This window comes from Mustela erminea, chromosome 15 (genome assembly GCF_009829155.1).
Source record: "Mustela erminea isolate mMusErm1 chromosome 15, mMusErm1.Pri, whole genome shotgun sequence".
NCBI classification, from domain to species: domain Eukaryota; kingdom Metazoa; phylum Chordata; class Mammalia; order Carnivora; family Mustelidae; genus Mustela; species Mustela erminea.
The window spans coordinates 10,156,691-10,178,826 of NC_045628.1; the positions used below are offsets into that span (position 1 = coordinate 10,156,691).

Here is a 22,136-nt window from a genome sequence, read left to right on the forward strand (position 1 = left end):
TACTTCGGAAGTCTTAGTTTATTTTTTCATTCCTTTGAATTGTGGCTACCCTTTTTCTGTTGCTTATGATCAAATACCAGCTCCTTCATCCTTTAAGATTCTCTGTTCCCCCACCCCCATCCCACAAGGATTAAGCTTTCCTCCTACCTGTGCCTTTCTCCTCTGCTTCTTTTCTCTTAGCCCCTCCTCATGTCTCCGCCTGCCCTCTCCATAGCGTCTGGTCCTCTGCTGAGGTTCTCTGATTTTGTTCTCAGCTATGATGATGATGATTTCTCTGTAGTATGTCTCTTCTTGTTCAAGGGTTTCCATTTATTGATTTTCTTCAGTCATCTACAGAAGTGACTTCTCTCTCTTTTCCAGTATTGCAGAGGACAAGCTGCCGATGTCATTTTTTTTTTTCATTTGAAGGTAGTTAGGTTTTTCTTTGGTGGTTGGTTGGTTGGTAGGTTTTTCTGGTTTGAGGAAGCTTTTAAGACTTTCTGCATATCCTGGGAGTTCAGAAACCTTATCAGGATATATTTTGTATGTCTTTTCTCACCAGAGCTGCCATAACTAGGGAGTCTTTTCAGTTTGTAGACTGAGATATTGTCAGGAAATTTTTCATTTATTACTTGTTCAATGATTACTTTTCCATCTGCTCCTTTTTCTCTCTTACCTTGTCCCTTATGGCTGCCATCTCTCTGTTTTTCTTCTGTATTTTTGAAATAATTGTTCTACTTAATCTCCCAAGCCACTAAATTGATCTCAACTGACAGTATCCTTTGCTTTTAAATTTCGAGTGGGAAATCATGAAATGTGTGCACATGAACTCAAGATCCTCCTTAAAGACTTCAAGTGTTTTTTAAAAAAAAAAAAAATTAGTAAACGTGTCACATTTCTTGTCCGCAGTTATATTTCATCCAGTACTATTTACAGAGCACGGATGTGAAAGCGCTCGCATGGTGGATAATCGGGTAGGAGGATGATGGCCTGGTTTCAGCTAATCAGCCTGAAATTGCATATTTCATACTAGAACACAGATCGTTTAATTTTAAAATTTATTCCAGAAGCAGACTTTAGGCCAGAGTTGTGGAATGAACCCCCAGCCTGGGCTGTGGTTCTGACCTGCTATCTCCAGAGAGTACCAAGAGCTGGTAGTAGTTATGCCCAAAGTTGGCATAAATTCCCCACCTGCTCTTTTAAATCACTAAGAACATTATCCCACTGGAAACACAAAATTGAAATTAGCCCACAAAAGTTTATTCTCTGTCTGAAAGCAAACGTGATGTTTCTCACACTTCCTGAATAGAGTGTTTTGAAATTGGTGCGGTAGAAGATAAAAAAGTTGTTGGCAGGTGTGGAGGTGGTTAGAGGGTGGTCCGAAGAGACTCTGGCACATTCTGTGCACCCCTCTGGGTGACTGCCACCATCCCTGCCCCAGGGATCCCTGGGTTAGGTCACAGAGAATTGCAAATACCATTTCTGATTGCCTTAATGTCTTTATATTTTTGTGGTTTCTTCTTATCTTCTCATTTGACAGTTCTTTTTAACCAACCCAAAGGAAGATAACAGTTATAGTTTTATTCTGTAATCTTACAAATGAGGCTTTCTTCTAATCTCCTAAAATCTAAAGAACTAGCAAAGACACAGCTCCTTGGTGGTCTCCACGTCCCTCAGCATCTTAAAGGAGACTAGAATTTTCTGAAGACCCCAGGCAGTCCCCAAACTATAAGGTTGGCTGATTCCAACACACCATATGTGATCTTACATGAGGAACACGACCAGTGACGGTTAGGTTGGCCTTCATCCCATGCAAGCCTTGTTGGCCCCTGATAGGTAACCTACAGTTGGGCTAATGTCATTTAATCCCCCCCCCAACCATGAACATCATTCTCTGGGTCCATCCTCCAGTTGGGAAGATGAGGTGTAGAGAACATATTTTCTTTTCATCTCAGGAGCACCTGCCCTGGTGTGGCGGCAGCAGCAAGATTTGTTCCATGCTACCCTTCCTTCTTAAAGCTCTGGCTCTATTTAGGCCTCCGGGAAAGTCACCTTCACTCCTTTCAAGTTCCCAGGGTTTCCAGCCTCAGCTGCCATCAGCTCCTGCCATTCCTCATAAACACTTGGAACCTCTTGTCTTTGTTGAGGGCCATCCGCCAGGAACACCCAAAACAGAGAACCAACTTAACGAATCTCAACATGAGGATACATAAGGGGGACAGAAATAGAAGAGGGAGCAGTCTGGTGTTTTGAATTTTTAAATATGCCAAGCCTTTTTTGTTTGTCTTAAGAAACCCTAAAGCCACATAAAATTACAGAAACACACGACAAAAATCCTGAACAGAGACCACACCTCTCTTAGCTCCTCTGATAAGCTATTTTTCCGCGAGCACTCGGCCATTTCTGTGACAGCCCCAGCTGCCTTCGGAAACACCAGGCCGTGTCCAGGGGATCGCAAGGCCTCTCACTCGGTCTGAAGAAACCCCCCAGCACCGTACAACAGGAACTGAGGCTGTTTTTCCTCAAAGAGTAGTACGAAATAAGAACTAAATGAGGGGCTGGCCTATCAGTGATTCCCATGATGTGAACAAGAGGAACACTGAGAGAAAGCGTCACCCTTCACGCTTACCTGTCAGGAGGAACTTCTGAGCCCCACTAGACTAGAGGGAACCACTTTTCCCATTGCCCTGGAGAACACTGAGTGCCCAGGAACCTGAAGATGCTGAGTAAAGGGATAAAACGAAACAAACACCTGACCACAAAAGGCGGGCATGTTGTTGAGTAAGCGACGCCGGAAACGTGAAAGCACCTGGCAGGCGGGGTCTTCTCTCAGTCTGTCCCTGGCTTTGAACAACCCTGAGTAGCTCCGTGGCAGCCTCGCTTTGCAGGCCGTGTGGTTCAAAACGGTTCTGATTACCTTTATCATGCTGTTTAAAACACCTGTCCTTCTCCGCATATGGAACAAGCAAGCAAAAACATAAAATCTTTCTGTTATTACTGCACATCCTAAAGGGAAAGGGCAGGAAACAGTGCTTTCCCTTTGCGATTCCAGAGCAACGGGCATTCCCAAGGCTAATTCCCCCAACCTCTCTCCCCCCGCTTCTCCACCTGGGACACCAGCCAGGGGTTTCCTCTCCTCCTGATTAAAGGATAACCCACATCTCTTGAGAGGAGTTTTTCTAGTTTTCAAGCAAAAGGCAATGGTTTTCTACTTTTTTTTTGTCCCTATTATTGCAATTGAACTCTGGGTTTCTTAAGTAGAGGACTTGTTAGTAAATTGAGATGTGACCTTGCCTTTCCAGTAACCTGGTAATGGGAGCGGCCCACTCTGTCCTCCAAGTGAGTCATGGCCGTGAAGGCAGGGTTTCCCGCCCCCTCCGTGGTCGGATAGGGCGACTCTCACCGTCCTGGAGCTGAGCACCCCCGCCTTTCTGCCCTGCTGTCTTCTCTGCCCTGCCATGTCGGGGGCAGAACCTCACAGTGTCTGGCGAACATGAGGAACCGCACAGTCACCAGAGCCTGAGACAGACACACGGATGAGGTCTGTCCAAGCCACCCCTTGTGCCCGCACACTTCCTCGTACAGTTTCAGAAGTCATGTGATAAAGAACAAGGAATGTTTCCCTGACAACAGGGCCATGTCTGTCCTCTCTCATACCTGCCTCCCCACTGCTAAGCATGTAGCGATTTCCATAGGAAGCCTTCACCCTGATCAGCTAACCCATGTACAAAATGAGGAAAGCGATCCAAGTAATACTACGTTTTCTTAACCCTTTTCATCTCCGTAAGTCTTCACGCTCACTCAGTCATTCAGCAAACGTTTAGGGAACCCCTGTTATTCACTCTTCGGGGCCACGGGAATTCAGCACTGCATGAGCTGTGAGCTGTGCCCTGGAGAAGTGTTCAGTCTAATGGGAAGAAACATGTGTAAATGCATGGAAGTGGAAAGTGTTGCAGGAACCTGAGACAGGACCCCCTGAAACCCCCTCACAGGAGCAGGAAGCTTGAGCGTGCAGGAGGAGGGTACTCCAAGCGGGGAGGGGAGGAGCAGGAAAGAGCAGGGCACGGTAGGTGCGTGGGCGTAGGGAAGGGTTGGTCGTGAGAAGCAGAACGGAAGAGCGACTGTGACCACAGTGATAAGTGATGCCGGTTCCGATCCTCGTCTATAAAGTAGAGAAAATTCTTATTTTGAGGGTTTGTTACAAGGATTAAATAATGTATGTTAAATGCCTAGCATTGCACTGACAAAGCATATGTCATGTGCCTCTAATACCAGATAAGAAAGGTTACTGATGCTAAATCATACCATGAATTCATAAGCAAATAGATTTACTTTCATCCATCAAGACAAGGACTTTCACTTACACAAGTTAAGCTTTGGCTGTAATGGTCTAGTTAAGCATGGTATATTAATTGCCCATTTGTTTTCTTCAATGTTCATGAATCTGGCATTTTGTTGTTGTTGTTGTTGTTTGTTTTTTGTGTGTGATATTTCAGTGAATACCCCCACCGCCTCTATAGTGACTTAGACTCTCAAGAAGTAAATTAAATTGCTCCGGAAAGATTTACTCTTTACAAAGCCTTGTTGATTGCCAGACAGTGTTTTGTATTCTTCTGTGTGATTAGAGAGCGTTTGATGAGTTGTTCCAGTAACTCTGTACATAGTAAGTTGCTGATCTATAATTTCCAGGATAGTTTACTCACCGAAAAAAGAGAGAGAGAACAGCCTATTTTCATCTGTAGGGCTTTCACTCTTCTGAAAGAATTTTCTAAAATAATAGCTTAGCATCTCTGCAGTGCCATTCAAGACGCATCTCCAGGCGGAGAGTGGGAGACGACATGGCACCACCACCTCACCGTGGAGTTACAAACAGTGTGGTCCGGGGGAGGGAAGAAGCAGGGTTCGTCAGCCCCACTGTGAAAACCCTCCATACTTCTCTCTTTAGCTTAAAAATATATTCCTGGATAATTGATTCACTCCCAAAAACGGAAACAAAAAGATACAAAATATAAAAGAAAACTTTTTCTCAGCCATTTTTATTGATCTTTGCAGGATGTTTTTGAGCTCAGATCCAAATGCAACTGAGTTCAACTGCAGGTTTTTCCATTTGACGTGTATTTCTTGAGGGCCTTCATATGCGAACCATGTCCAGGGGTTGGGTAATAAACACGTTCTGCTGCTTTCAATCAACGTGAGAAGAGGAATCTGCATATTTTGTTGAGCAGTCACTTTGGGTTTGGGATTATCAGTGATCTGCTTGCATTTCCTTAAGTGTCCGTCCACTGAAGGTCAAAAGTTAATGCATTTTAGGATTGAGCATCTTCTATAGATAATGGGGAAGGCTTTTAACCACAAGTCTTGGGGCTGTTTTCAAAACAGGTGTTAGAGCTCTGAGTCTGCAGCTAATCCTATCTGTGAAATTTACATGTTGCTCTACTATTTCAAAGTTCTTCTTTCTGGAATCCAGTTGGACCCCTAAGTGTTACTTTCCATTAAGCGTATTGCCAGTCCCAGTGTGATCCAGTTTCGCTGGTGTTGGTGTTCTTTTTTTTTTTTTTTTTTTTTAAGATTTTATTTATTTATTTGACAGAGAGAGATCACAAGTAGGCAGAGAGGCAGGCAGAGAGAGAGAGAGGAGGAAGCAGGCTCCCTGCCGAGCAGAGAGCCCGATGCGGGACTCGATCCCAGGACCCTGAGATCATGACCTGAGCCGAAGGCAGCGGCTTAACCCACTGAGCCACCCAGGCGCCCCTGGTGTTGGTGTTCTTGTTGTTTGAATCTGAAGTCCAAATACAATTGAATCATATTTGGAGAGCAAGCACAGCTCCCTCATATTATCTGAGTGCCTTGGATTTTAAATTTTCAAACAGCTGCATGGTTAAAAGCATCTGGCACTTTCTCCCAGAATCATAAATCCACTCATCTTTTTTTTTTTTTTTTAATCTGTGCAGGTTTTCAGTCTTTGTCTTTCTGTTTACATGAGCTGTAACCAGGAAATTCTATGCTAGGTATATATTAGAGAGTATGTTACAGCTTCTCACTGGTGAGCACTGGATAGGTAGCATATCTGTCTGTGAAGACACAGCTTCTCCCTCACCTTTTGCATCTTTGGTATCAGTGTAATAGGCTAGCTGGCGTGTAAGTTGTTGGAGATTTGGCTGAATCTCCATTGCCCCAAGCTTTAGCAACAAAAACATTGCCATGCAATTCAAGCATAAAGAGGTCAAGCCAGTTAAGTTTCCAATCATTTAGTCTCAAGTTTCACCAGGCTTTCCTATCTATTGAGTGAACTGATGCCTTTCAAAATGAATAGTCCTCCTCTGTAATTTTTACTTAATTCGCATTTATTATTTCAAGGATTCACTCCATAAGAAAAAAAAATGTAGAACAGAAAAGAGTCATCTTTAATATTAAGCGATGTATTTTCTCTTTAAATACATTTCAAAAACAAATCACAGGCAGGACTGGACAGTGGAAGACAATGTAATGGACAAGGAATATACCATCCTTTTTGTATGAAGGTTATGATCTAGTGAAATTCACAGAAAAATAAAAAGATGTTTTACACACAGAGCAATGACCAACATGTGTAAGTTACCTTGAGTCCGAATGAAGACTGTGTGTGTGTGTGTGTGTGTGTGTGCACATGTGTGCGTGTGTGTGTGTGTACCTATTATAGATTTTTTAACTTTTATGCCTGGTATTTTTTCAGGGTTCAGAATTTGTAATGTTGAAATAACAAGATCAAAGATCTCAACCCATCATCTAAAACTGCCTTTCCACAAAACTCACATTCTAAGACATATTTCAAAGCTTCAAACACGCTATTATAATGATATTCACCTTTGTGTACATTGTAACATGACCATTTTAATTTTGTTGCCACCTACGCTAATCACCTTTTAAAATTCTTTCTTTCCAAGCATAATGTCGATTTTATAAAAAGTTTATTTTATAGAAGCATTCTGTTATACACATGATCTGTCATATGCACTTAGGGATTAGTCTTTGGTTCACAGGTGCATGAAAAATTAAAATACACTTGAATGACATACTTACCACCTTCAACCTATATAATTTTAAGTAATTGCTTATTTCCAATTATGACATTTTATGTGGGAGACTTATTCAATAAAGCAGCTAATTACAATAATTACACTACTCTTTTCTAGCAGAACTGACATTCATCAAGCCCTGTTCATTGGACCATGGTTTTGTGCTTTGTGGCCATATGTTTTTATAAATGTGTTTCCATTTATTATCAACCTGTTAATATTTTCAAAAAGAAAAATATGGCTCTCAAACTTTTTCTCAGTTACCAATGGAAATATATTGTTAACAACTCCAAATCAGAAAAAGTTAGTCAAATACTCAGAATATTTATGGTTTTCTGCCTCAACTACATACTAAAGCCTTCATTTTGAAGGAGGTTATCAGATTGAAACTCTGGCTCTTCAGACTAGCACTGCAGCGTCCCAAAGGAAGCTAGTATTTATTCCCTGATAGCTCTAGGCTGACTTGCAGACTGATGAATAAATTGAATTAATAATCTGCTTAATTGAAAGTGGTTATGGATCCCAGATTTCAAGAAATCGGTAGACATAAAATATGAATACTCTTACCATACTAGCATTAATAGTTTAGAAAAGTTATTGATCACCTTTAATTTTCAGGGTCATTTTTCTGAAAATCAGGTATGCATGTATAGAACAAAGGAGAAATATGGCCAGTTAAGCTTTTGCATTAGGATTTGGGTTAAGAGGAAGTTTTATGTAGGAACCAAATCTTTCAAGTCAAGCAAACAACATTGTATCACAGTATAGTTTGGGGAAAAAAAAAATTTATACTGTTGAGCTTAGTACATTTTACATAAACATTGTGTTTAGCAACAAGATTTGAACACTGCCTCTGTACAATCGAGACTTCTAATTGTAATTCTTCAGTTTTCAATTTGGAGGACCAAAACAGCATAATTCCTATGAACGTCAGACTTTTCACTTGTAAAAAAGTTATAATAGTACCTACGTCTAAGGATTAATTTGAAAACTCAGTTTAAATTATGTATATAATACCTCAGCACATGACCAAAGAGCCAGGAAAATTAATAAGGATTTAGAAGATTTGTAATACACAGTTGACCAGCCTTCATTCAACGACTAGAGAAAACACATTCAGATTGAGGGACATATAAACGATTTACAAGACACGGCCACTTATGAACACAAAAGAATTCTAAACAAAATCACTTCTTAATAATTTAGGGAGCATAGAAGAAACTACATGGAAATAAAAAGTTTCTAGAACTGAAAACTAATGAACACCATATAGCTCAAACCTGTGAGAAGCAGCTAAAGGCATGTTTAGAGGGAAAATTATAGCTCTGCATGCATATTTAGTAAAGGAATAAAGGCTGACAGTCATCCAAATATTTAACTCAAGAGTTTAGAAAAAGACTAACCAAGAAAACATGAAGACAGCAGAAAAAAATATATATATAAGTAGATATTAATCAAACAGAAGGAAAAAAGCAATAAATGATATCAGTAAAGCTAAAATTTTGTTCTTTGAAAGGACAAATAAAAATGAGAAATCAGAGTGCCTGGGTGGCTCAGTGGGTTGAGCCTCTGCCTTCCGCTCAAGTCATGATCTCAGGGTCCTCAGATTGAGGCCCACATCGGGCTCTCTGCTCAGTGGGGAGCCTGCTTCCCCCTCTCGCTCTGTCTGCCTCTCTGCCTACTTGTGTTCTTCTCTCTGTCAGATAAATAAATAAAATCTTTTTAAAAAATGGTAGATAAAAATTCAACAAATAAAACAATCAAGGAGTCTTCTGGAATGATGACAGAGGCATTGGCATAATTTTTTAATCTCCTTGAATTCCCACATGAAAATAAACAGAATACCTAGATAAAAAACAAAATCCATAGGCAACATTCACAACAAAATTACATAATTCACAAACCACAAGTCAAAAATCAGGTGCAGACAAAGCAATAACCACATAATTTGCATGGTGACTTAGCCTGTTGGGGTTGCTATAAACAAATATCACAGGCTGGGTGACTTAAACATAAGAATTTATCTCTCAGAGTTCTGAGGCTGGAAGGTCTCAGATTGAGGTGCCTGCAGATTTGGTATCTGGCTCCTCTTCTTGGTTCATAGATGGCTGCCTTCACATCGTGTGTTCATGTGGTAGAAAGAAGACAGACTCTGGTCTCTTCCTCTTCTTATGAGGGCACAAATGCCATCATGGGGGCTATAGCCTTATGGCCTCCTTTAAACCTGATTACCTGCAGGAAGCCCCACCTCCTAATATCTTCATTTGGGGGGGACTAGAGTTTCAACATATGAATTTGGGGATATAAAACATGGTATGGGCCCCTGTGGGAAGAAAGCCAAGATGAATTACAGGGCCTGTAATGTCTTTGAGACCAGGAAAACACCTGCCTATCTCCATCCAGGAGTGGAAACAAAACTGAATAGGCCAGCGACAAGAGTGATGAAGGAAAAAATAGATCCAGATCAAATTGGTGGCGTCTGTTGTCCATAACAGAGCCAGGAAATCTCAGAAAGAAGGCTGCCATATGGATCATGATGTCAAAACAACAGAAGAAACAGCTCTGAAGCTAAGAGGAAATACTAAACAGCTCAGGAAAACGAATTGTGCATAAAAATGAGCAACAGAAATTTATCAAAGTGAAATTCCCTGCAAAAGTTGTAAGGAAAAAAGAGTAAGGACCAGAATACTGTCCCGATGAAGACTGAAAATTTACCATAAAGACATACCCACAAATGGCTCAATTTGTAGCATACCATGGCAAAATGAGTGAAAAGACATACAGATTCTGTAAGACTAGAATAGCAGTAAAAGTAAGAAATTCCACGTAAGGTGCTAGAACTCAGGAAAGAAGTCCAGCCGACTCTTGAACAACATGACTTTGTACTGTGTGCATCCACTCATATGCAATACAGTACTATAAATGTATTTTCCTTATGATTTTCTTAGTAACATTTTCCTTCCTCTACCTTACTTTGTTGTAAGAATTCAGGGTAGAATATATATGGCATACAAAATATGTGTTAATTGGCTATGTTATCAGTAACACATCCTGTCAATAGTAGGCTATTAGAAGTTAAGTTTTTCTGAGGGGTGGTGGTCAAAAGCTATATGCATACTTTCAACTAAGTGGGGTGTCAGTGCTCCTAACCCCTGCATTGTTCAAGGGCCAACTGTATAAATAAAACAATGAAGACTGACTGGAAGGAACATAAAGTGATCCCATACATCAGATGATGCCTAAAGAAAACTAGAAAGTGAAGAAGAGACAATTTTAAGAAATCAAAGAGAAATGAAGAAAGAGATGAAAATGATTTGAAAGGAAATGACAAATGGAAGAAATTCAAAGAAGGTCCAACATCTACATTATAGGGGTCCTGGAAGAAGAAAACCAGAGCAAAAGCATAGAACAAGCATCAAAATTCTCTGAAATACAAGATTTGAAGCTACACACTGAAAGGACACACCATGTAATTGAAATATTAATCACGAATGGCCAAAAATAGGATATATTCCAGACAAATTATAGGACCTTAAATATACATATATGTATTTATACATTATATATATAAATACACATATGTATGTGTATGTTTTATTACATAGATAAATTGTATATGTTTTATTACATATATATTGAAAAAGGTATAACTTTTAGGTATAGAGAACAAACTGAGGGCTGCTGGGGGATGGGTTAAATGGGTGACGGATATTCAGGAAGGCACTTGTGTTGAGCACTGGGTGTTATGTGTAAATGATGAATAGTAATTCATCAAAAGCAGAATTTCTACTCCTAAAACCAATATTATGTTGTATGTTAACTGGAATTTAAATAAAAACTTGAAACCAAATAATAATAATAAGAAGAAGAAGAATGTAAAACAAATAGGTACCCAGCTCAAAATGAACGAATGATGTGTAAAGGAAGGAGCATTAGGTTGCCATTAGACTTCTTCTCAAGAATGTTTTATGTCAGGAGAAGTTGGAGTCATATCTATAGGATACCCAGAGAGAGAATATGTGGACAGGTTTTTTTCATATCCAGGAAAATGGACACTCAAGTTTAAAGGGAAAAAAGAAAAACAACTTCTATTAACATGTAGGAATATAAATAACATAAATGTAAGTAATGTTGTTCCTCTGAGCATTTCCCCAGGAAACTATGAGAATGCATGCTTCGGACAACCACAGTGAGTTCCAAAAATGACTCTATGACCTTGACATAAGAGCAGGTGGTAAACATTCTTAAACAGTGGATGACTAACTATGACTACATGAGGATTAAAATGAAGAGAAAAATATGTAATAGCTATTTGCTCTGCCAGTATGAGTATAGTGCAAGTGTAGAAATAAGAGGAAAATGAGAAGACTATATTGAAATACTTTTTAAATATCCATTAACTATATTATGTTAGAATAGGTGGTGTAATTCTAAGACTACTATCCATGAGATGAGAAATAAAAATAAGTTATTATCAGATAGTCTAATGTGTGTCATCTTCCGTGTACTTGAAAATCAAGAGCCTTAATGTGGGGTTGGGGGAGGATGTAGATACAGAAGAGACACAGATGTCATATAGATGTCATACAGAAGTCCTGATTTAAATTGAAAATACCAGAATAAACTCAGGCACAGGTCTCAAAACAGTGACCAACTCAGTAACAATATCCCTGATATCTAAATTATGTTCTTGAAACCCAATTTCTCAACAAATAAACCAGAGCTTTTGGGAGAAAATTGTTCATATGGAATACAAAGCATATAGAAGACGAGCTTGGGATATCTTGCCATACCTAACAATGAGGAAACTTGGGCAAAGACTACTAGAGTCGGGGCAAAACAAAAAAAAAAAAAATAAAACCCATAGGCCATCTTGAAAAAACTCCCAATGAGTAGTTGGGATACTGTGACCTAACATGAGGGTAATGACTGTAATGGACTGAAACCAAATCTATTTAAATCTTTGAGTTCATAATGATGTTTTTAAATTACTAATTGGGTGCCTTCACAGGACAATAGAAAATCGATTAACTAAATAAAAATGAGTAAGTAAAGGTAAAGAGTCAACATGTACCCTACCTTTTCCACATGAATTGTACTGCAGAGTAACCAAATAGTACATGAAAGGAAGTCTTTTATTATGCAAGTATTCCAACTAATGAATAAGAAAGAAGTGGCAATTTTATTCACTGAATGAATCCATGATCTAGATAACAAACATCAGTACTTTTAACATCACAAAAAGAGGAACAACCGGACATCACTTGCCTTGTGATGAAAGGCTATGCCACCACCTGTGGACTTGCCAGAGCAATCACATGTGAGCCTGATGAGACTCTGGGCCCAGCTGTCAATCGGCAGGAAGTCCAGAAGACAGAGGAATATGTGAACTATGCCAGGAGTGTGCACTGGGGAAAATCCAGATTCCTGGAAACTTCAGGTCACATGGTCCAGGTCCTTCAACAATGAGGGGGAAAGGGAGTACCTATGGATTAAAAGATGTTAAAGAAATTGCCAGAAAATCAGTGAGATCTACCATTGCTGGGTCCTTCATCTCCAAGTTATTCAACCACAAAGAGCGGCAAATTTGAACCTTCTGAATTTCGCGTTAAAGTGCATTGTTCTAGAAACATTTTTTAAATTAAAATTTTAAGACAAAAAAAAATCTTCTCTGTATTGCTTGAACATTTACATTTATTTTTTGATCATTAATTCATCCAGAGAATGGCTGTCTTCTGGAATTGGATGTATTAGGTTTAGAAACTAAAGAAAACCACCAAAAAGGCTTTTTCAACTAGTCTTTTTTTTTTTTCCAATGCAAACTCCCTGGGACGTCACCCATACCCCTCCTTTTAAGTCCCACGTGTCTGACATGTTTATATCCAGAAGAAAGCATTACTGACACCTTCCATAGCTGTAACTGAAAAGTTGAGATCTAAAATTACTTATCCCAAAATTGATTTCTGTATTCCTTGTTTTGATCACTTCAGGTGACTGTCAGTATTTCTTGGAGCCAGAAGAGGGCACTGCAGAGCAGCGTAGCTCTAAGGACTTGGGACGAGCAGACCTTGTCCTTTGCAGAAATGTGCAAAGCTTTACCGCAGAAAAAACACTGAAGGGATAGTAGATAATCACTATAGGCCTTCTTTATTTACTAGGAAAAAAAAAAGAACAGATAAAATATATAACTGTCTAAATACATGTCCAGGCTATCAAATGTGCATAGATATATAGATAGATAGACATTCTAAATCTGGAGCTTGACCTGGGGGTCCTGAGTTTGAGTCCCATATTGGGTACGGCACTTCCTTTAAAAAAATCAATCGGTCAGTCAATCTTGAGGCTGTATCTGAAGTTTTTCTATTACAGTATTTATTCTTTGGCCAGTTCTGCTGTTACAGAAACAGTTCTCAAGGACTTCCTCGTACAGGTTAATAGTGTATTTTATTTGAGCCAGTTCAAGTTTTGAACAAAAGAGAGCCAGCAGCCCTTCGTAGGCAGTCGTAGGCAGCCCAGAAATAATAACTTTGGAATCAATATAATAAATATTATTCATTTATTTGCAGTTTATGCAGAGGTTTTTCTAACATGAAGTACATTGCCTTTAGTGTCCGCTCTTCAGTTACTGGACAGGAGATAAGTGACTGAATTCAGACCATCACCTCACACCACGCACCTTACACCAAGGGAAAGATGACTAAGGCTTGTCAGTGTCCTTCAGAGATGAAATAAGAGTAGTGGGGTCCAGTCCTCTCCTAGAACCTGCTCTCGTGGGGCCCCTGTGACCTGGGCTTTTCCTGTGATTATGTGTGTGCTTAGGTATCAAAAGGCAAAAATGCAACCATGATGGGATCCTTCTGCTGAATCTTTGGTCTCTGAAAATGACTTTAAATAACATCCCTTGGGAGATAGGCTGTGAGCTCTAGGAGGTTAAATCAATGCCCAAAGTCACCTCCTCAAGGGAGGGGAGGAGGTGGAAGACAGTTTCACAATGCATCATGGTAAACAGCCTTTCTTGCACTACCCTGAAAAGGCAATTTCTGGAAAATGCCGTTCATTCTTAGCTCCTTGTCTGCACATGAATTTATTCTTCCAAGAGTTCTGGTGAATAATGAAACCAACCCAGTTTTTCATTTTTGAGAAAATATGAGGGCGCCATCTTTCCTCATATGAGGGTAATGGCCAATGGGTCCAATGATCCTCCCCTTAATGGCAGATCTGCTGTGAAATATGAAAATTATATTGTTGGTTGTGGTGTTCGTAGGTTGTCAGGTGTGACTGAGAAAACCAGTCACAAAAAAAAAACAGTTTACGCCCACCGCTTCCTCTCCAGCTGTGGCCAGGTGGACACAGAGGTTGGCAGTACTGCCAACTTCTTTATATAGGCTTGTTTGTTTGTAGATTGGAGCTCTATGACTTTGCACCTGAAGTCATTAACTTCTTCAAAAGAAAGTGGATGGTGTGTTTTTACTGAATGCAGAATGGTTCTATCTCCTTATTTTTTCCTCCCTCAAATCTGTTGGAAACACAGTATGCCTTACACTGTTTCCTCCCCGTAGCTCAGCACTTACGCAAATAGTCTGCCCCAGATTACTTTGCCCCATGCATGCATTTCCAACTACTGTTCTTGGCCCATATCCCCCCGCCCCTTTACTAGGGAAGACTTACTCATTTTTCAAGTCAGTGCAACTTCTATTCCTTCAATACGTCTTTGCTGACTATTTCAGACATGCGTATAGTCCTGTATGTAGCCTTCTCATCTTTTCTACTGGACATATCGTCTAGCACTTTACTGTCTACTTTTTACTGGTAGCATCATGCATCATAGTCCTGCCTTTGTAACTAGGCTTTTCATTCTGGTAAGCCAGAATTCTGATTCCTGGCTAACCCATATCTCTAATAGCTACTAATAATATACTAAGTGCTTAGTAAATCTAACCTAATCTAGTGATCAAGATGACCGGGTTGTTGTCCGAGGATTACCTTTGGTCCGACCCCTGGAGTTACACTTTCTAGTCATTTGTTATTATGAATTTTCTTAGGATGGCATGTTTTCCTGTTCTTTCTCTGTCCTGTTCCTGTCCACTTTGGTTCTCGGTACATCTGTCACCCCTCTGATCCCGCAACCATCAAGAAGGACAGGGCTGGGTTTGGAGAATCTTCTGGTTTGTAGGCGGCCTCCAGGACTTTGTTTTTCTTAGTGCTTTTCCCTGGAATAATTTCGTCATCACCAACTAGGAAACAACTTTGAAAGCTCATCTCCTTGGTCTCCATGCCTGTAGGCAAAACAACTCTTTGAACTCATCATTCCGATTAGTATCGGGTCCCAGGCCAAGAACCTGAGCAGTAAAGTGGCTTAGAGAACATTTTATTGAACAGTGGCAAGAAAGAATCTGATCTTTGTCTTAATGTTAAATTCTCTGGACACTGAAAAGCTATTCAGATTAAGACGTTATAGCTGTGACGTGTGGCCCCACAAGCTTGTTTGCATTTCTGCCTACATAAAAGTAAAAACAGAAGATACAATTAAATGATGGAATCTGAGCAGCTGGGTGGCGCAGTCGGTTGAGCATCTGACTCTTGGTTTTGGCTCTGGTGTGATCTTGGGGTCCTGAGACTGAGCCCTGCATTGGGCTCCACACCCAGCATGGAGTTTGCTTGAGAGCCTCTCTCCCTCTCCTGCCCCCCCTGCTTGTGCTCTCTCTCTAAATGAATAAATAAGTGATAGAATCAATCATATAATATGCTTTAGTGGAAAAAAATTATGTTCAATGTTTTAATAGTGTTATCTATTTTATGTATCTAATGATTTGTCAGCATATTATCCCTTTATATGCCAAAACTAAAGTCACACTTGTAATTTTTCAGCTTCGCAAGTCTGTTTTCAGCATCAGGGCAAGGAATCTTCTAGAAAAGGAGACTGCAGTCACTAAAATCTTAAGGTAACACCATTAAACATTGATACATATTTAAACACAAGTGGGATTATGTTAAACAAAGAAGAGCTCTTTCTTTTTAATGAGATAATTTTCTGAGTATCGACATACACTTTCTGCTAGAAAGTAGATTTAGGTAACTGTATACTTATAAATAATAAATAATGTCAAACACAACATTAATATCTTTCCTAGAATATTAACATTTTATTAGCTCAGTTGTGCATTTCTCTTTTTTTTCATGCACTAACTCATAAATTTTAAGTATAAACATTTACAAAAAAGATGAAAATTACTTACATTTATTCTTGCATGTTTTATGTCTTCTCTGATATCTGAAGGACAAATCACAAACTAAGGGGAAAATGATAAGACTGTGAGCTTTTTAGAAATAACAATGACTTATTAATCTATTAAGAATAAATGCATTTAAAATCTGTAAGAATCGAAAGCCTTTCCATTTTAACATGCTTATAAAAACATGTAATTTTAATGCTACTTTCTTAAACTTGTCTGGATAAACCATCCAAAAGAAACATCAAGCTAACCACTTAAGAGTATTTTAGAAGACTGTGTCATAATATGAAGTAATGTGATCGTTGTAAAAATGCATGAGCATTTGGAATGTAATTTACTGGCAGACTTATTACCTGGAAACGTTTAATCATACAACTAAATATGGGGGGGGCTGGAGGGAGAATGGCTGGCGAGGTATTCACCATGAATTTATACTGGGACTGAATTTATACATGAATTTATACTGGATGAATTTATACAGGGACGCCTCCTCCAACTTGGGCCAAGGGGAAGGGGATAGACTCTTTTATCCTACTCTACTTCTATTCTACTCTGTCTCTTCCAGGAATAGTCATCCAAGCTTTTGCCAGTGTAACTCTATAACCTGGAAAACTGTAATGAGGGAATAAGGCTAATACCTATGGCTTGAGAAACTATTTTGAGTTTACGACAGCACCCGAAATGCGTATGCCAAAAATGATTCTGACCAGGCAAGGCAGTATTTTGTGTATTCATTCTTTTATTGGCTGACCTTGCGCACATAGACACGAGTATGCATTGGAGTATCCTCTGTGAGAAGAGAATAAGCATTTCTGGGGCTTGTATTTGTCACCACAAAGTACGAGAAGATGAACGGAAGAGGTCTGGTTGAAAGAGAGAAAGGAAAACTTTTCAGCAAATGCGTAACACCCTGTGTCCTCATTTCAGTTTGCTTCCAACGGGCTCAACCCAGTTGCCATCAGATGACGTCATGGGGGCGGCCTTGAACACTGTGTGGTACCTCAGGGTCTTTATCAAGCTGCAACTACTATAGTAGACAGATTCCCGGCAGCATCAATGCTTAGTGTCTTGAAGACCCCCTGCCCTGTTCACACAAAACAGCCCGTGTGCAGGTCCAGCCTCGCAGACGCACCCACAGGGCAGAGACTTCAGCCTCAAATCCACAACGATGCATGAGGGGAGTGTAATACTCTGGCCCGTGTTCAGAGTCTGCCTGCCACATTCGGAACCAAAATGACATTGCTCACCTCCCCAGGATAACTGCTGCCCTGGGGGTTCGCAGAGACTTTTCTGGGCCCAGGCAGACAGGGATCGTTAGAGGAAGCCACTTCTAGAACTTCGATTCCCGATGAACTCTTTCTGAAGTTTGGTCTTCCAGTTTTCCTTTCCTGCCATCTCTTTCTTAGCCCCTTCTCCTAGTTTACAGAAGAAAGGGGAGGCTCTTGTCCTCCACGCACAAGGAAAGTGAAACTGTGGTGCGTACTGATCAGGGCTGACAAACACGGGGACTCTTCCCACACGACTTTCTCCAGAAGGGGGACCCTTATGGTCTTACTGTCTATCCAGGTGACAAGTTTTTGGAAAACCTCTCTCCAAGAATTCATCTACCTCAGGGATAGGCCGTAGGGAACAACGCGGATGTCTCAAGGGCCTATGTTAACGTGTTACAGGATTTGAAAAACAAAGTCAGACTTTTTCTCACAGATTTGACTCATCAGCTTGACCCTGAAGGCTGACTTCCTGGTGCCCGAAGTCATAAACGTGAATGCATTAGATGGACAAGACTCTCCAGTGTTTTCTCGGAGTCATATTGAAGCGCAGATCCGATAATGCCAACAGTCACATCCTTTGCTGCTAACTAACATTGTGAGGGTGAAATTCAGCTGTTGGTTTTTAAATGTACAGCAGTGGTTTTAAAAACAGAAAATTTTTTAAAAAGAGAGAAAGAGAGAAAATTTGTGGGTGTACCTGAGCCAAATTTTTAAGACCATCAGGGAACAGGGACGCCTTCAGACTTGCCCAATAATTGTGTAGTTTCAGGGACACCCAGAGCCGTCAACATTTTTTGACAGCCCAGAACACCACCAAATGAGAGGCATCTCCCTGGGGTGCTGCAGATGTTACCCAGGCAATCTCAGGAAATAAGAGGCTACAATTAGAAAAAAAAAATTTAAGATTTTTTTTTTAAGAATACAAATTTAATCTTTAGAAAAGCCATTTAGCTCTTTTCTCCTGTGAAAATGGCTTCCCTATTGGTGCTACGTTAGTGTCTGCAAGAATTAAGGACAAGATGTCAAACTGATAGTTTCTTTGGGCGTGCTTATCTTTTTTCACTCATAATATAGCAGTAGCATTAATAATACAATAATAATATCATACCCGCATTATCATGTAACCCATACATAAGCAGGTCAGGAATAGATCAGGTCCCTGTCTGTGGGTCCCTGGACATTCTTCTCTGCTGTTTTCCAAGGAGCAACAAGAACTAAAAGCGGAGGAAAGAAGAAGGGATAAGAGAATTTAAAAGAAAGAAAAGGAGAACATTTACAGTCATCTCAGGGCAAATAGCCCTACACAAAACGGGGAAAAAGGAGAGGTTTCTACCATTCTTTCGGGGTATTCTCACTCCCTGGGGAGTCTCTCCTTCCTTAGATCAGAACTTTCTCTTTGTTCCTTCAACTACAGTGTCCCTGGGTAAGTCGGAATTAGAAAGATGCTGTATGATGTCCATTACATGTGGAATCTAAAAAAGCCAAACTCATAGAAACAGAGTAGATTGGGGATTGCCAGACCCTGGGGCAGATGGCTAGATGGTGATCAAAGGGTACATATTTCCAGTTTTAAGCTGAATAAATTCGGAGACCTAATGTGTAGTCTCGTGACTCTAGTTAGCAAGTACTGTGCCGCATACTGCAAACTTGCGAAGAGAGTGGATTGTAAATGTTCTCGCCACACACACACAAAAAATCATAATTATGGAAAATGATAAATGTGTTCATTATCATCATCATGGTGATCATTTCACAATATATACACACATCGGGGGCAGCTGGGTGGCTCTGTCAGTTAAGCGTTCAACTCTTGGTTTCGGCTTGGGTCATGATCTCAGGGTCATGAGATCGAGACCCGCATCAGGCTCTGTGCTTGGCAGGGAGTCTGCTTGAGGTGCTCCTCACCCCGACCCCTCTATCTTGTGTGTGCTCTCTCTCTCTCTCTCTAAAAACTAAACAAAATTAATCTTTAAAAAAGGATATACACACTTCAAATCGTGTTGTATACCTTATATTTACACGTTATTCGCCAGTTATCCTTCCGTGTGGCTGGGGGGAAATGGCCTCTCCCATGACCATCTATGTTTTGAAAGGGAGAGTCTGAAAGAAGGAGACAAGGAGGCGCAGTTTTCGTGCCTTCGTGGATGAAGACCGGATCTGCCTTGATATGGAAGAAAGGAAGTCAAGCAGAAACTTGTTTGAGTGCGCTGTCTCTCATGGTTTTCCAGAGTTTTGTCTTTTCATAGCCTTACTGTCCTTAGCTCCAGCAAAGGGGTCCTCCCCAGGGAGGCAGGAGGGCATACTAGGAAGGTCTCGTTAGAGAAAGACGACCTCGGCTGAATCTTCTGAGCAAATATGTCCCAGGTGGGCGTGTATCCTGATGTGGGTGCAGATGGAAGGAAGTCCCATAAACTCCAAATCCAGCGGGATGTGAGGAGGATATTACAAAATATCTGTATCTTAGAAATAACTTTTTACAAATAACAAATATTTGGAGGAAATAATATAATAATATAAAACAAATCCCTGATCTAGGGTATCTAGAGACCTGGCTGTGTAAATAGGTATATTATTTAAGTCCCCAGTTTTCTGAGAATTTAAAGATTGGAGGAGGTGATGGTCAGGGCCCCCCTCGTTCTCACGTAAGCTACTGGACGTGGTGTCAGAAGGCCTGGACCAGCATCTGGCTCTGCTCCTCTCTAACCTTCAGCAACTCACTTACCTGCCGTGCAGTGTAGACTGCCCCAGCTGGCTTCCTGAACAATCTGTTGACTAAGAGTGAAATTTAATACTTATTATAGTAAGGGAGACCACCACCTGAGGTCTCTCAGTAATGTCTCACAAGGGATAGGTCAGGAGTAGGTATGTGTAAGGTTTGGGGTTTGGGTTGAAGTGTTTTTAGTGATTGAGATCGGGCAAAATTCTTCAGGTGAGAGTTTAGATCATTTCCCATTATATACAAACATCGAATCATTATGTGGTATAACTGAAGCTAGTACGTGTTAGTTGTCAATTATACCTCAATTAAAAAAAAAAAAAAAGAGTTTAGGACACTCCAGGATACACAGGTAGCACGTACTTGTTCTGGACGGGTAACCATTACTGTTCGGGGGGGAGCATCCCAGGGGCGGGGGCCCAGTAGAGGGGCCATCCCTTGGCCTTCCTGTGCCCCGCAGTGTTCTTTCCACCTGCTCGGACGCCACAGTTCAGCTGCTACTTGTTCCCGCGGAGTTTGCTCCTCTGCTTTCCCCTTGCCTTCCTTTCCGCTGCCATCTTCACGCCAGAAAACCGTTCTACTCGTCTTCTGAATTGTTAACCATCTCCGTGCATTACCTGTGAAAGTAAATTGGAAGATTTTTAGAAACAGCATTTTAAAAAAAAGTGGTTAGGATTGATGGACCAAGCTGGGCAGCCTCTTGGCCTGAGTATCAACTATTTTTAGGTGATTGGTTTGACCAGTTGAGTGATAAATTATCTAGACGCAGGGGCTGGTCCGTGAGTCTATAATTCAGATGAATGGATTTCCAGAAATTTCCTGAAGCTAAATTACTTATTGGTTCACAGCCTTAAATTCTTGGGTAGGAATTCCCTGGAATGAATAGCGCAGTCCTGGTGATGGAGAGGCCTGAGTTCTCAGGCCTGATAATTAAGCTGCGGGGCTGCCCAGAGTCTCAGTGCTCAGGGGAGCTGCATTTCCATTTGAAACAGGATCCACATTATTCCAGAAAAGTGTATGCTCTGTGCCTTTCCTATGAAGGGGAAATTCGAGCCAACAAAGGGGAAAGTCAGAGAGAAAGGGGCCGAGAGTCGGAGGTGTTTGAGTCATTGGAGTCGCCAATGACTTCTGCACATAATCATCTCTGATTTGATCATGGAGAATCTTCTTAAAATGAATCCATGCTCAGAGACATGGAAGTGAACTTCTCCACAGATCTGGGAACTCTCGGACAGAAACAGAAGTGGGGCTTTCTGACAGAACTCGAGGATGCCGTCACGGGCTTGTCCGTGGGGGCTCACGGGATGCAAACGGGCATCCGTGTGGTTTTTTCCGTGACGGGTCTGGAGAGGACTGTAAGAAAGAGGGATGTTCCACCACCCAAACTGTAAAATCCGGGGTCCCTATTCAATTCACCCTCGTTTTGACTTCGCCTGTACCAGTCAGCTCCACTAAAGGAAGCGTCCTTCGGAAGGCAGTGACCTTTTCACTTCATCAGGAGAAATCGAAACAAGTGGCTGGGCCCCTTCCACAGCCTCGCTGCCTCGGCTGAGCTCTCTCCCCTCAGAGCCCTGAAATGGAGCACAAATGCGTGGCCATTCCTGCTAGGCCGAATGCACGGCGAAATGTCAAAAATAATCAAGCATTTTACATGACTTGAGAAAATTCTGTCCTTGGCTATCAGTACCTCCCCGGTTAGGAAGTATCTTTATGGCCTTTTTGAGTGATTGGCCTAGTATGGTATTTGCATTCTGATATTTGGATCTACGACAAAATTTCCCTTGCCGCACACTGGTATTAATAATTTTTTAAAGTCTAAGGAATAGTCGTGGGGCACCTGGGTGGCTCAGTCCGTTAAACATCTGCCTTCGGCACAGCTCAT

The 22,136-nt window shown here is 40.9% G+C and overlaps 1 protein-coding gene across 3 annotated transcripts in view; it reads left to right on the forward strand.

Annotated features, from left to right (window-relative positions):
• The window catches only part of NALCN (sodium leak channel, non-selective), a 313,018-nt gene that overhangs the window by 232,293 nt on the left and 58,589 nt on the right, over nt 1-22,136 (forward strand). For all 3 annotated transcript variants that reach the window (XM_032314978.1, XM_032314979.1, XM_032314980.1), the window contains one exon: nt 15,903-15,976. In XM_032314978.1, coding sequence (XP_032170869.1) covers nt 15,903-15,976 — 74 coding nt within the window. The remainder of the gene's footprint in view (nt 1-15,902; nt 15,977-22,136) is intronic.